The 15,482-nt window shown below is 47.4% G+C and overlaps 1 protein-coding gene across 6 annotated transcripts in view; it reads right to left on the reverse strand.

Annotated features, from left to right (window-relative positions):
* The window catches only part of LOC128881502 (protein outspread), a 191,538-nt gene that overhangs the window by 80,091 nt on the left and 95,965 nt on the right, over nt 1-15,482 (reverse strand). For all 6 annotated transcript variants that reach the window (XM_054132607.1, XM_054132606.1, XM_054132611.1 and 3 more), the window contains exon 3: nt 5,090-5,155. In XM_054132607.1, coding sequence (XP_053988582.1) covers nt 5,090-5,155 — 66 coding nt within the window. The remainder of the gene's footprint in view (nt 1-5,089; nt 5,156-15,482) is intronic.

Here is a 15,482-nt window from a genome sequence, read left to right on the forward strand (position 1 = left end):
CCTCTTCTAGATCTATCGTGAACCTAGTTTCCTTTGGTCCCCTGCTTTCTTGGCGTCTTTCTACCTTCCACGTTCTTCCCGAAGCTTTCCAAGCCGTGTCCTATCCTATCCCAATCCTCCAAGGACTCCTCCGCCTGCGACCTCAGCGCGAAGGAGCCGAACAAGGTCGCACGACCACGTGCTCGATGGCCAGATAGCATTTCGACGCATGTTCACGAGTTCAGCTCGCGCAGCGCTCGTAGTCGCGATGGAGATAGCTCGGAATAAGGGTCGAGTCGGCTGGCCAGCCTTAGAAGGGCAAGAACGCCACGAACGGTCCTTGAATTAGATGCGAGCCAACCCGCCAGAGCCAGATGTAAACGCGACGCGATCGTTAATTTCCCGATACGGTTAATACCGTCGAGCTTCGATCCTCTGCCCCTCCAGCGTTCGACGTCCATTTGGGACCAGATAAGATTCCTCCCGCTTAAGAGGTCGTACACGTCTGGAATGCAGGACTTTTGGAAGGGAAACGGTACCGTTACGTCGCCAGGCCGCGACTCGTGGAAGGTCAAACGCGATTCTGGAATTAGATGCCTCGCGTAAACCCCCTCGGCAGTCTGGCAGGTGCAAAGCGAGACAGGATCGTTAATTTCCACCCGTGGCACCGTGTAGGACGCGCCGATGACAAGATAGCCGTACTTCTGGTTCGTAAGGTCGCGACCGAGGTTTCAATTAGGGTTTAATTTGATTACGATGCGAGCTTGCCAGCCGTATGCTTGCCGTTCGACGTGTCCGCGCGTCGGGGATATCGGACTTTCGAGATCCCGCGGAGATTGCGTCGATCCGCAGCAGCTCGATGTTGGATTCTGAAAATTTGTAGTTTCTGAACGTCGACATGCTTGCTCGGTTCTTTCAAGTGCGTAATTGTCGCTTCGGTTATTGCACCGAATCCATGCATCCCGATGCAATTATTTCTATTCTTCTTGACGTTACTTTGCCTTACATCTTTGCATATTCGCACGCTACAGCCCCCGAGGGCGGATTTCGATATGGAGATTCGTTTGAAATTGTTCGAGGAATAGCATCGAAGCGTTAAGCTTGCTCGAATTTTATTTAAAACACTGTTTCGATGTCATCTATAGAACAAAATCTTGATTCGGGACTGCATCGAGACGTCTAAGCGACCGAAGGCAATCGAAACGATCACCCTCGGTAATTTATGCCGGCGACAAGTGGCTAATTCGTTTAATTAGACGCCCTGTAAGTCGAGCCGCTCGATTCGCTGGCAATCGATCGCCCGCATCGAGAAGCCTGCAAGAAGAAGGCCCTTCATTTACGGTGTTTGCTCGGTTTCCTTCCAAAGTGCATTCTTCGAGTCGATGCACCGACTAATTTCTAAGTTACCGTACAGAGTTTTCTCAGCCACTCCGTAGCGTGATCTGGCGCTTCCATTCGAGTTCTTAAAGAATTTTCGCTGCGAAGAGCCAATAACGAGTTCAAATGAAAAATATAGGATTAAATGCCGGCTCTACAGATCCAATTTTCCGACTGTCGTCCTCGGCCCCGAGAAATCCGCGATAATTAAAAAGTACGTATCTGTGGTCAGGCCGGGAGACGCTAATCGTTCCAATTCAGACGATTAATTCCGCGACCGTTCCACCTTTTCCCGCGAGCGGATTTGCATAATTGACCGTCGCCGACCATTTCGCTGGTATCGCGCTACCAGTGTACGAGCTCCCTCGAGAGATGCCATTTCCAATTAACTATCGATTATTGGGCTCGCGCGACCGTACCTCCAATCGACCGATTAGGGTTGTCCCGTTTAAAGAACGTTGATAAATGCGCGCGACGGGACGCTCCGCGTCTCGTTTTGCCCTCTTTGCTCCCGGCTAAACAACGTTCGCCACCCCGACGCTGGCTGGCGAAGGCGTTCAATTCCGATAGCGTGGCTTGTTAAGCGATCCTGGGCCGTGCAGGGCTCGAATTGAGGAGGGTCAGGAATAAATTAGATACTCCTTGGCAGTCACCTCGAAGTGGATTTGGTCAGGCAGGTTCTGTGTTTCGAAATTTTTTTGCGAATAGCCTCGTTTGTTTAGAAATTAAGGTAATTGCAGGAATTATTATTAGGTCATCCCATAAATTCGTGACGAAGGCTGCGTCAATATTTAATGAAAAAAAACTACAGAAATTTTATAGTGACGGTAGAACGACTATGTCAGAAAGGTGAGAAAATATTGTAACAAGTAGCATGAACTTTTAGGATGATCCGATAGAATTATTAATAGTGGCGCAATTATAGTTGATAGAGGTGAAGATTCACGGATGAAAGACACTGCATTAAATTATATAGGTACGGTATACCAACTACTGTCTACTCATAACGACATCTAGCTAGATCAGAGGCGTTTAGATAAAGGTTAATTTAATTACACAGTCGTAAAGGTTATTAATAACGTTACTGCTTCAGTCACTCGTCAATAAGTAAACAATAAGGTACAACTTTAACCGATAATTCCAGTTTTAATTCTCACTTCACCAAACAATCCCTCCAGGTCAGTTTCTTCCAGCATGAAATACAAAACTCCCCAATTTAATATTGATCACACCGAATCTTCGATCACTCATCGACAAGTAAAAAATGGAGAACAATTTCACCCTGAAACACGCAGCTTCTAATCGTTCTCCAACGAACGCCACGCAAAAGTCCGCCGTTCTCCAAGTACCTCGAGATTGCGATCGAGCCAACATCTGGTTTCCCCTTGGGAACAATGGTGGCTCCGATCGGTGGCGGCTTTCGGTCTGAATAATTCCGACCCGTTAGCCTAATTTCTCATTCCACCTCAAGGCCGACCAGAACGACTCCCGTGGCCGCGACCAAAGACGGAGAGGGACGCATCTGCTGGGACTCCGGTCGTTATCTTTTCGCATTTTTCGACCGAGATTATTCTCGAAACGAATGGCCCTCTTAAGACCCGCGACCGGATCATTAATCTGGCTTCGAAGATGGCCGTGTGGTCGGGACCGGGGCACCGCAGAAATCGAGCGAGCCGGGGCCTTTAACGCGGTATCACCTTCGCGATCGGACGTCGTTACTTTAATTTCGTCTTCGCGTGTCCGCCGCCAATAATAGAACGACTGGAAGGAGAGGGAGGGCAAAAATTGCACCCCATCGGAGCACCCGACCGACTGAAATTAAACCCGGCGCGGTCGGAGACCGGGTTATTCTTGGCGATACGTCACGGCGAGCGTACCGCGCGACAAATTAGACCGTTCGTTAACAAAGTGCTACGAGGACTTGCGAAAAACGCGGACGTTTATGCAAATTCGTGTCTTTGTATCGCGTAAATGGAAAAGAGAGACTTAAATCGGAGTATGTCCCGACGTATAAATGTCGCAACGTGTATTATATCTTTCATATTTTATGTATCATGGGTTCATTCATATTTTTTTTTGTATTTCAATTTGTTGTAAATGTATGGATATCCAAAGTCTAATTGTGCGAGAGTTGTTCCAAGCTAAGTTCTAACCAAAACTCGACCGCTAACGCCTGAGACTCGACAGCTAACCCATCGCTGATAAATATTTCCTATTCCCGAAAGAGACCTTAAATATTAAAAACCTAATTTTAACTATTTACAATAATAAGTTCCTCGCAACAATCTCGTTGTATCAGAATTCTTCGCAAGTTCAACAGCTACCAAATAACCGCATTTTCCATCTTCCCTTCCTATCGTTCGTTCCCCTTAAAAGACCCAAAGAATTCAACGGAATTCCCCTAAACAAAAAATGTCATTCCTTTCCAACCAGGAAGGATCCAGCGCCGCAAAAATGGCCTCGCTCGAAGAGTTACCGCCGGCAATTTTTCAAGTAGGACGTCGCTCGGCCATTAACGAGCCATCTGTCCGGGTTTAAATCAATTCTGACGGTTTCCAGCATTTACCGTGGCCATCGACGTCAGAGGACGACGTCGAGATTCACAGCCGTTTCTCGCCTAGCCTAACGTCGGTTAGACGCCGATGGTATTGATGGCGCTGCCGATGGCCGGTGCGCCACAGCCGGCAAACTACAATTGACTTCGACCTTTGCCACTCCTAGACTCCGAGGGAGCCGCTTCGAGGGGCAGCGGTTTGATTCACTGCCTGCCATAACGTTGCCAGCCTGACAGCTCGCGATTCTTGAAAGGCGACGCGCGCACCGCTCCGTCCCTAATGGCTCCCCGTCATCCTCGAGGGCGTCTCGAAGCGACAAAATCCGCGACGCCGGTGGAAGATCGTGGCCCGATTGTTCTTTTTCACCGGGAGGGAAGAAAAAGCTTTCGTGGGAGGAGCGATGGTGCTTTTCGTAATTGCTGGCTGAGAAAGATTGAAGGAGGACGATGGTCAGAAGTGCGGGAACGTGGTAGTGGAGATGTTTGGTTTTGGAAGGGTTAGGGTTGATGGACTCCTCCAACTCGTGGAGGGTGGTAGTGGAAAAGCTTGGTTTTGGAAGGGTTGGGGTTGCCGGACTCTTCTAAATCGTGGAGATTGATAATGGGGGAGCTTGGTTTTGGAGGAGCTTGATTTTGGAAGGGTTCGGATTGATAAATTCTTTTAACTCGTGGACCTTGATTTTGGAAGCGTTGGGTTGCTAGACTCTTTTAATTCGTGGAGCTTGATTTTGGAAGCGTTGGGGTTGCAAGACTCTTTTAACTCGTGGAGCTTGATAGTGGAGAAGCTTGATTTTCAAAGAGTTGTACTTCTTTCTTTCAAAATAAATGAATTCCAGATTCCAAGCAACGTCCTGAGCGTGTTCCACTTCCAAGCTCCTTCCTTCGCGCACTCTTATTTTTATCCCGAGGTTTTGCTTTTGCGTCTTCGATAATCGACGTTCTGCTGTAATCCGACAAGTGGCAGGCTCTGCAATCGGACGCAGCTTTTCCCGGAAATAAAATTGGAATAATCTATAGGGAACCGTTTTCGTCGGAGTCGACCGGAAACCGTATCAGTACGGTAAACGGATTTGTCAGCGGCAAAGTGGATTTCGTACGAAAAGGCCGGCTAAGAGGATTCGATTCGCCGTGTGTAGCCAGCATCGAAATACGGAAATTTGCATCAAGCGTGAAACTCACGTGTTCGTCCACCGAGTACGTCAGCTCCCCGTCGTCGTACAGGACGAACCATCTTCTCTGCCACCTCTGAAAACAGAAACAAAGAGATCGTTAGTAAAAGCACCGAAGATTCGTACTCTTCACATGTAAAGTGCGCAAAGATCACAAATTTCCTGGAAACCAAAAATATCTTTCGTGGCCCGGGTATGCAACAATAAACAACGAAAGTCTTGTGAATTGTTGAAAGGGTATCGAAACAAAAATTCACTTTCGATACCGACTATTTGTTTTCGCGGAAGCGTTTATGGCGTCGAGCGAAAAGAATTCCGCTGAACCCGAGGCTGAACCTGCTCGACCCACGCGGAGGAATCTCTAGGGTCTCCCCGACGCGGCAGCTGGACAATTAACACGGTGCTGCCGTTAATTAGAAACAAAGCTCGAGAAGAGAGGCAGCTACGATGCCGACCGACCGGTCGTGGGCGAATTCTCTTTCGTTGCAGCGAGTTGTTTTCTAATCTCTGTCCCATTCATCGAGAAATCATCTAGAAAACACCCTTGAGAAAAAAGAAACCTCTTGGTCATTTTTCTTGGTCATTTTATACGATTCTTGTGAATTCCAAAGACTGCGCGAGGTTTATTTAGGTGATCCAATTATACTGCGAACGTCTCGAGTATTTCCAAGAATAGAGGATGCACAGGGGAATCTATTGAACTGTACAGAAGTAGAGAAGAGGTCACCATCTGTGATAAGAATATCTATGTAGGCCATTTGCAAGATACGAACATTATTTCTGTTTTCTTTTAATGGAACGTTGGTATCAATATATCTAATGCAATTCCCTGGTAGTCGTTGAATCAATCGAACGACCTTTAAACGAGTACCTTAATAATACCTAATTATTCTTACAGTGTCTTCCTTTACCATAGTAAAACAACAGATCGCTTGAAAAATCGATCGAGCAATACGCGAATCGATAAGACCCGAGTCTGGGTTGAATTTGACGGGTCGAGGATTAAAAAGAACGACGTTTCTGGGACAACCGCGACGCTCGGGAGCATCGCGACGCAATTGTATGCAAATGAGCGCATAAAGTTCGCGGTCGGGCGCGCGGTTGCACGCTCGCCTTATCGGAGATGGGCAAAATTGTATTCGAGTAACGCGTGACGAATGAATCAGACAAGTAGCGAGTCGTAGGATGCAACAGCCACTCAAATAAATAATATAGCGCAGCTCAACGCGAAACTCTATGCGACAATCAAATTCTAATTTCCATTGGTTTATTACTTGTTTGCTGAATTTGTAAACATACAGAACATTTCGTTTATCGATCTGTAGATACTGAGACATTACTCAGAAGCAATTTCAATTATATTTGTAGAGTTTAGCAATCATTGAAAACATCTAAACAGAGAAGCAAAACGTTAATAGATACCACGCGATGTTGACGATATAATTAATAAGAGCTTTTTCTACGGAGTCGATATAAAAATGGCGTTTATCGATCACAGGGACCGCGATGTGACGCAAGAGGAGCAAATCTCGAGCCAGAGAAAGTTCCGGAAACGTTCCAACCGAGGAAGAAGAGACCGGTGCTTTTCCATGTACCACAATGCCGGGTGTTTTGTCACTTTCCGCTGGGAAAGCCGATAGTTTCAGCGCGATTATCCGCCGCTGGATCGCCAGAGGGAATGTGGCACGCGGTGATAACGTGCGCTGGCCTTCGAGGAGTCTATGTCTCGAGTGACCCAGATCCATTATTCGCTTGCTTCTATTGCGCATTCGATTATCTGCTCATTAACGATCGTCCCCGTCGTTGACGCGCGATCCAGTCCGCGTTCTCCATTATCTCCATCGGCTATCTCGAGAACAATAATCCATGGAGGAATGGTCTCGGACCGGGGTCGAGGAATGAAACACTTCTGAACGATACGATTTGAATAAAGCCGCAGTTACGCGTTCGTATACGCGGCTATTTTCTGAAAGTGGGCATTGTCTTACCTTTTAGCGTGTCATATCTAACTTTCGATTAAACGATATGTTCACGGTAATATGTACGACCCGCAAAAAGGGTCTAACTTTTTTTTTCTTACAACATCCTCCTCATTAAATTATTTTCTGCAGTTCATTCTCAATTTCTAAACCTCTTCTCTCAATAAAATCCAATAAATCCTTCATGTCTGCAGCGATGTTCTCTCATAAAGGACATCCGAGTGCAAACCTCTAAATATTCACCTCTCGCCAGAACGATGACATAAACCTCCTCCTCCCCCCCTCAATTCGCTTCAACTACCCCGTACCCCAATTTCGTCAACATCCCCCCGACCCAGAGTACAGAAAACACTCCGTTCGACCTGCGAACGTCAATTTTCCCCGGGTCAAGTTCTTGCTCCTTTACTTTTTCGACGTTCTTGACGAATGAAACGACGCAGGGGAAAAGCTACCGACGTAACTGTGCTCCGACTGGTTTCCGCGGGCCCCCAGGATCGGTTATAGTTCACCAGGGGTCGATCCGAGTGGGCCGCTCGTCCGAGAAGGGACGACCGCGGCGTTCGTCGTCGACTAGGCGCGCACCGGTACCGTTGCAAAATCCTCGTCGGCGGAGGATGGTCCCCCACCAACGGCAGGATGAACAAGGACCAAGGAGCACGGATGGAAGGAAGAGGCGAGATTTCAGCCTACACGAGGCGGCGGTATCTTCATCTGGTAATTATTCGGCGGGCCCTCGCGGACCCGTGCGAGAGCCACGGCACGTGCGTGGGAAGATCTCCTCGCGGAGGAAGAGGAAGAAGCGAGCGTACGACGCAGGGGCCCCGAACAATGCTCGGAGGATTGAGACGGTGGAAGAGAAAGCACGGAACCCAAACCAGCCCCGTAATCTCTTCCTCGTGTAACGCTTGCCGCAACCTCCGCGCCCGACGACTCGCTTCAATGGTACGTGCGAAAATTCTGCCCAACGGACGCGGATTCGCCGCCATAAAAGTTCAAGCAAGCGAGGAAGCGACGCCAGGGAGGAGGAACGTTGAAGTTTCAGTCTGTGGGAGGAATGCTTGAACGCTCCTTTGAACGGTTCTTGGTCGAAGTGAACGGTCTTTGGGGTACGTTGACAGGTTTTATAGTTATTAATTGTAAGAGGATGTTTGTGTAACATGTACAGGAAACGAATATCGAACCAAGTGAACCTTCCCAATTCAGTGATTTTGTTGCTACGTACCCTGTCGATGAATGAGAGAAATAAAAAGTGGTGCACATTCTGCAAGGTACAGCCTTCCCCTGACGTAATATCGTGTACAGAGGGACCCGCATATTCCTGACCTATCGCATCTTCCTGGTTTGAACAGCAGGTCGTTAACACCGTTCAACAGCGCTCTTTCCGGCTCGACCCGTTTCGTTCCGATCATCGACGAGCAAAATCGCCGTCCCGATGGTCACGGTCGAGATAACTGGCCCATTTTTTTTACCACTCGCCCCTATATGCCACACTTTCACGCGAACGCACCGCGAGAATCCGCACCGTTGCGAACGTTTCCAGTTCTGCCGGAAACTGCTACTGCATTCCAAGCTCCGGTAATTAAATTTTTGCTTTATGGCTGAAGGCTGGAACCTTGCGTTTTTTGTTCGGGTGGGGAACGATTTACAAAAATGAAGGCGAGATGGAGGGATTGTTTCGATGTAGGAAAAAGGGAGATCGAAACATGTCTTTGTATTTATGAAGAAATATTTGAATACACCGAAGTTAAGAATCGACAGTGATTCTGCTTCTTCCAACAAGAACGAAGGTAAATCAGAGCTGTAAGATTCATCGAGCGTCTAAACAAAGCTTCGAGTAAGAAGAAACAGAGAAATTTGGAATTTTAGGAACAAATATCTTCGAGAGAGCCAGAGTTAGGTTCATCGAGCGTCTGAGGAAGGCTTCGAGGTAAGGAGAAACGAGAGAAATTTGAAATTCTAGAAACAAATGTCTTCGAGAGAGCCTCCACTCCCCTTTATATTTCATCGATCATTTGGCCACCCAGCGTCCATTCGTAAAATCTCACGTGGATCGCCGTCCAGGAAGGGCTCCAATTTCCAAACGGCGGATTCATCGGGCAGGAAGATCCCCGTGGAACCTCGGAACGCCGACCTACCGCACCTTCTTCCGGGTACAGCGACGATCGTTTTGCATCGCCCACGGATCAAGGACTTCTGGTTTCATCTGCGCACGAGCATCGCGTCGATCATCCGGGACGGGATGCTTCCTCGACGGGGAGGTGGGCAAAAAGGTGAACATACCACTTTGTCACTGGTGACGCGCGGTATTTCGCATCGTCGCGATCGAGAAGGGCCCGGTGATCCGAACGGACGCATCGCCAATCCGCATCGACGCGATCGGTTCGGCATGGATCCGCGCGGGCTCTAAACGAACGTGCGTGCCCTTTGACCAATTGAGATGTAGGAAATTCGATTTAAAAGCAAAGTTGGGGTGACTTGATATTATTGGAATCATTGAAAGGTTAGGTGGATGATGGATTTTTCTAGGTGGACAAAAATTTAGTAATGAAGTTTGCATTGTTCTGTCGAGGGTAACTGCTATTCGTTCTTCTATCCTTCGAGGATAAAATCAAATTCACGTGCGATAGGCTAAAAGGGCCCTGAGTGAAATAATTCGCAAGCGACAGGGGTAATCGTCGCCTCGTACACTTAATATTCCCCAACGTTTCCTTTGCAGGCGTTGAAATCACCGCCGGGACCGCTCCGGCCGTTCTCCCCGGCACTATCGCGTCGCGATCGTTCCTTTCGAGATCCATCGATTACGGAAGTTAGAAAGCGGTCCAGTCGACGGAGACCGGCCACGGAGAAGTTGAGCAACGCTCCGCCGTGGAACGGACGAATTTATTATACCGCGAGGACGCGTTGATGCGCGCTTGATGTTCAGTGCGAAGATGCACGTAATGTCGTCGCGATAAGATCAGGATTTAGAGCGGAATGGATCGCGCGAACCCGGGGGACGCGGAGTTACGCGATCGCTGTGGATAAGACTAGTTAAATGTACGCGTGCAGGGCATCTGTTTGGATTAAAAACAAAAAAAAAAAAACAAAAAATACGATGGGGACTGAGAGGCCAGCAGTCTTGAATAAAGATCTGAGTTACATGGGTCGACTTCGAGGTAGTTCTCGAGTAGACTCTTTGTTCCCTTGGTAAAATGTATAAATGGTTGCGATTTAGAGTAGAAGAACTCGGTGAAATATAGCTTGTTTCTAGAGGTCGAAATATCCTGACCACATTTTAATCTCCCTTTCCCCTTGGACTCGCGAAGAGCGTATATACACGCCCTCGAGAAATCGCCTCTGAAAACTGATTGAATTCGTTGAATCAATTTTTAAAAAATATCAGCTTATAGGGGATGGTGACACGAAACTTTTAGATCCGTGCAGTTTATTCGTAGGATGCTTAGTTTCGAAAATAAAAATTGAAAAGTTACGAGTTCGTTGGAGAAATTGAATTTCAGGAGAAAGCTCTTCCAACTTTTCAATTTTTATCTCTGAAACTAAATGTCGTATAAAAAAAAAAAAACTGTAAATACAAAATAGTTTGTTTTGTCATTCTCTACAAGGTGATATTTTTTTTTAAGTCAAAGGGTTAATAACCTCGAGTCTAGTTCGTCTTCAACTGCAACGATCTCGGATACCGAAAACCTAAGTCAGTCATCCAACGCGTACATCGATGCTCTTAGCTAGTCCCATTTTCCACCCCCGACGTGTAAAATTTCAGGGTGTGCCCATCGACGCATCGTGAAATTACCAGGCAGGGGTTGATAATCGTCGGTGGAGCACCATCGGCAGGGGAACGGTTCCGTCGGTGTTCGTGACATTGTAACTTGGCACCGCGTGGCCCGACTTCCCGCGCGACTTCCTGGTCACCGATCAGCTTGTATCTTCTTCGACTCCGTGTCCGTGTTTACCTCACGATTCTCGCGTGGCGTGGTCATAGCGTGGCGTGCTACCATGCATAGGCCGCCGCTATCACCCGAAGTCCTCCGTGTTGCCGCGGAGAATGGGCGAGGTTGCTGAAGGGACCAATCTGACCTCAACGGTAACGTGACCTCCCGATGATACTCCTGGCGATTCCTCGATCGAAGCGCCACGATTCTGCCTCATCCTATTTCCCGACGATCTTCCACGATGGCTGGGAGGAACCCTGGCGAATGGGAATTCCGTACTTTTCTACCGAGGGGGGTGGCTGATTCCTAAATTAAAAGATGGTCCAAGTTTGTTAGATTCGATTCTTTCTGTGTGAAACCGAGAACAGCCCGGGGGTGCAATTTTCTCTCTCGCGAGTATTCCGTGTTCATGATCGAGTAATTACTCGTCATTTCAGCTGGTTTCGTTCTATAGATGGGTGTATCCCCTGATGTTGTTTGAGAATGGTTTCATTGGTAAGAGATACTCCTAGAATTGTGCCTATACGATTAATAATTGATCGTGCGCAATCCTGCCTATACAGAGTTTCAACGTGTCTTCGAGTGATCTATGGTCCAGAACAGAGCTCTAGCTTGAACTCTGAACTCTGAGGTGCAACCCTCCATTGCTCGCACAGTCCAGGTATCAAGTAGAGACCACGTCGATATTAAAAATTTGTTGTGTGCACGGCCAAAGATTTTTTAACTACTACATATCCATAAGCGGGGTTACGTTATTTTCAGAATGAACGTATAGGGGAGAATATCTCAAAGAATTCGTTTCTCTATCCCCGATGAGAAACGAAAGCAAATTTCCTGGCCAGCACGCAGCGTCGATTCTCATCGACCTTGATAAGCAGATCAGCTATCTCGACGCTGGCCGAACGTTCCAATTTCACCCGTGCTTCCTGGTTATCGATTATCTTCGACCACTTAACCATCCATAACGACTCGCGTAGCGAGGCTGGCATTTAGTCACGGTGTCTTATCAAGAATGTAGGCTACCGGCTTGGTTTTCCTGTTGCGCGAATATATCAATTTACCGTATGTATCACGGTCTTCGATCTGCCAGGCCACGTCGGTGGCTGGAAACACCCACCGTCATCGTTCGCTTTGGACGATCGATCGATCGCGAAACCACCTATCCTCGCGCAACCCTATCGACCACGAGGGATCCATTAATCGATCGGGACCACCGATCGGCGGACTCGTCGCTGATGTTATTTATTGTGACGATCGACTCTTGGGAGCTTTGCGATTCGCAAGTTTGGAAATGTTTACATCTCTAAAATTGCCCCTTGGTACTAATATAAATTGCGACTTCACTCTGTGTGTGTGCGCTGATATGACTGCTTGGGAAGAAATATCTTCTTGTGTATCCAAACTTGTTATCTAAAATCTTTTCTTTCGATTCAAACGATTGCAGGACTCATACTGACTCAAATTACAATAAGCAACACCCACGCCAAGAGAAAATTCACTTCATAGATCCATCACAACAATTGTTCTCCTCTACGAAAATCTTCGTAAACGAAATCCAAAGTGAAACTTCCTTCGAGATCCCCACTAAACTCCAATCCTGCACTTCGCGAGGACACGTATTCCTCTTTATTTATTACTCTTCCTCGATTCCTCTCCTCCTTCTTCTTCTTCATACTTCCTTCTCATTCTTCTTTTCACTACTGAAGTTCATAATAAACATCCATACCATCAACCCTGACAAACAATCAATATCCGAGCCTCGCGCAAGCTTCCTGGCAGGGATATCAATTAATCGTCGGCGATTTTTCCCCCATCGACACACCCCCGCCGCGTCCTACGCCTCCCGAGTTCCCTCGTGACTCCCGATATCCCCTTGACGGGATAATCTACGATCGGACCGGTCGTTACGACTTCACTCGGACTTCCTGGTGGCTGATTATCTCCCGCGGACTGTATCCCCCGCGATCGGTGGCCCGTCCGAGCCTCCGTGGATCGCCTATCGCGATACCGCAGGGGTTGGATCCTCCGGGGGTAGACGCTGTCTAATCCTCTCGAAGAGACAACTCCGGACCCGTGATTGCGCGACGAAAGATCGACGATCGGCGCGCGTTTATTGGCCATCGCCTCGCGACCTGCACCATTACTCTGGGCAATAAATTCTTGCAATTCTTGTTAGCGGACGGCCGGCGATTGGCTGCCGCGCGATAGGCGGAAACGGCAAACAGAGATAAAACGGAAGTCGATGACTTTTCGCAACTTGGTTGTAGGTTGCGTTGGATGCTTCGGAAATTGGTGAGTGGTAGGAGTGGAGCTAATAACGGAAGTGGAAAGGCGAGGTGGTATCAGGATCGAAGACGTTGGGTTTAATTTCTTACGAATGGGAAATTAAATGAAACCCTCGGCGTTGGAGTTTATTGAGTTATTTGCGCCGTGGTCACGAGGAGAGCTTCTTTAGAACGTTGTAGGATTCTTCACACTGTATTGCGTGGACTTTTTCGCTAGTACTCGCTGAGAAATCTATAGAGTTGAGATTTTATTTCGATTAATTTCGATTAATTTAGATTTCGAAAATTTAGATTAAGTTTCCTCGTCAGCTCGCCTTTAGAATGATTTTCTTTCAGTGATATTATTTGAACAGAATTCATCCAAGAAAAATGAACGGAATAGTATGTCATACCTCGTTCCCGCAATTGATTCGAAAGAGGCAGATAATTTCGTCTGGTTTTGCGTGAATGGGGGGCCTAAACAAACGATCGTTCTTCGAGTCACGGATCGTCGCCGCGAGATCGAACTTTCACTCGCCACCGCGGGGCCCTCGACGTCGTACTTTCTCCGATCCACCTGTCCAAGCTTTAATTAAAAGCCACGGAACACGGTCGCGGACGAGCGTCGTCGATCGCCCGATTGGCTCGTTACTTTTCGGATCGGTCGCGTCGATCGTGACCGCTCACTCGCACCTGCGATAGTGCGCTTCGATCGGGATCGAAAGTTCACCTGACTCGTCCAACAGACGCTTGATGGCTTAACTGGGACGCTCGAAAATTAGCTAGGTCACAATTCTCAATTGGTTTTATTTTATTATTATACAGAGGATGCGAGAATCTCTCTCCTACGTAATGGTTAATTTTACCATTCCGACGCTCCAAATTTCCAAGTCCAACTGCAAGAATTTCTTCTATTAGAGGAGCCGTAAATTTGACCATACCTATTTCGAATATAAATTGAAATTGTGATCGAGTAACTTTATTTTCGCGATCTGTATGAGTTTATTTATCAAAAAATTGAAGCAAGCCACGAAAAATCGACTATCCAAGAAAAAATTCCATCGACTCGAGACAAGGGTGCGTGTCAAGTATTTGGTTTGAGTTGGTTGATATCGCTATGATATCAATGTTTCGCGAGTTATTTCCTCGATGGATCCGACCGTCGATGGATTAATCCCGATCGTCTAATTTTTGACGACGATTTCGAGAAATCCGTATCACCGAGGTCGAAGAATGGGGCGCCCGTTGGAGCGTGAGAGGTGAAATCGGTGGACAAGTGCCCCCTCCTGGAAAAATGCCGTATCTGGACTCGCGGATCGACGTTATCAGCGTTTTCGAAGAGAGTCGAAGGAGAAATCCCCGACCTTGATGAAAGCTGCGCGTGTACGGCTCCCGCGTACCGACTGGTTACAAAATATCTAGCGCGTTCATCTACCCGCGGACGAACAAGACGTTTTCACCGGCGGGGAAAATCGCGATGCTCTCTAATTAGACTGTTTGTTAAACGAGACGCATCGAGAGGAACCAGAGCCACGCCAATTAAAACGGGGATTGCGATTCGTCATCGAGGACGAGGCGAGACGAAACGCGAAGGTCGATTTCGTAGATGGAATGAACCTGAAAGTGGAAGATTCCGAGAGAGGAGGAAGAGCATCGTAGATCTCGAGGGAACGCAAGTTTGTAGAACTCGAGCGATCCTGGAATGCGAGCATTCCGCGACTCGAGCGGACCTTGAAGATAAGTATTGCGCGCTCTCGAGTCGGAATAAACTTTGGAGACCGCGAGTAAATACGGTAGATAAGCATCGGGGGCGAACGCAGAAGCTGGAAAATCAAAGAAGTCGGCGAGGAAGAGATGCGAGGAGAACGGGTCGCTATATAACAGGCATCAAAATTTGAAAAACGCTGTGTTTCGTACAGAAACAAATATAGGGAAAGGAAAGAAAGAAGATCTGTAAAAAAGTTGAAAGTCACACAACAGAAAAGACGAACGTCGCAGAACGCCTTCAAGAGAAACGTACAGGTCCGCGATCGTATGTAGATTGAACGACGGTGATTGAAAACCAACTTACTAAAATACAAGAAAGGCAAAACTAATTTATTATCAACGCAAAATTAATGTCATACCTCAGGGACCAATGTAATCAAACGCAAAATATATCCATACTCACTTCCGTTTAATTACATTTAAAAGTGAAAAACAAAACCAGAATAAAAAGCTTGCTTCTAAAA

This window comes from Hylaeus volcanicus, chromosome 8 (assembly GCF_026283585.1).
Source record: "Hylaeus volcanicus isolate JK05 chromosome 8, UHH_iyHylVolc1.0_haploid, whole genome shotgun sequence".
Lineage (NCBI taxonomy): Eukaryota > Metazoa > Arthropoda > Insecta > Hymenoptera > Colletidae > Hylaeus > Hylaeus volcanicus.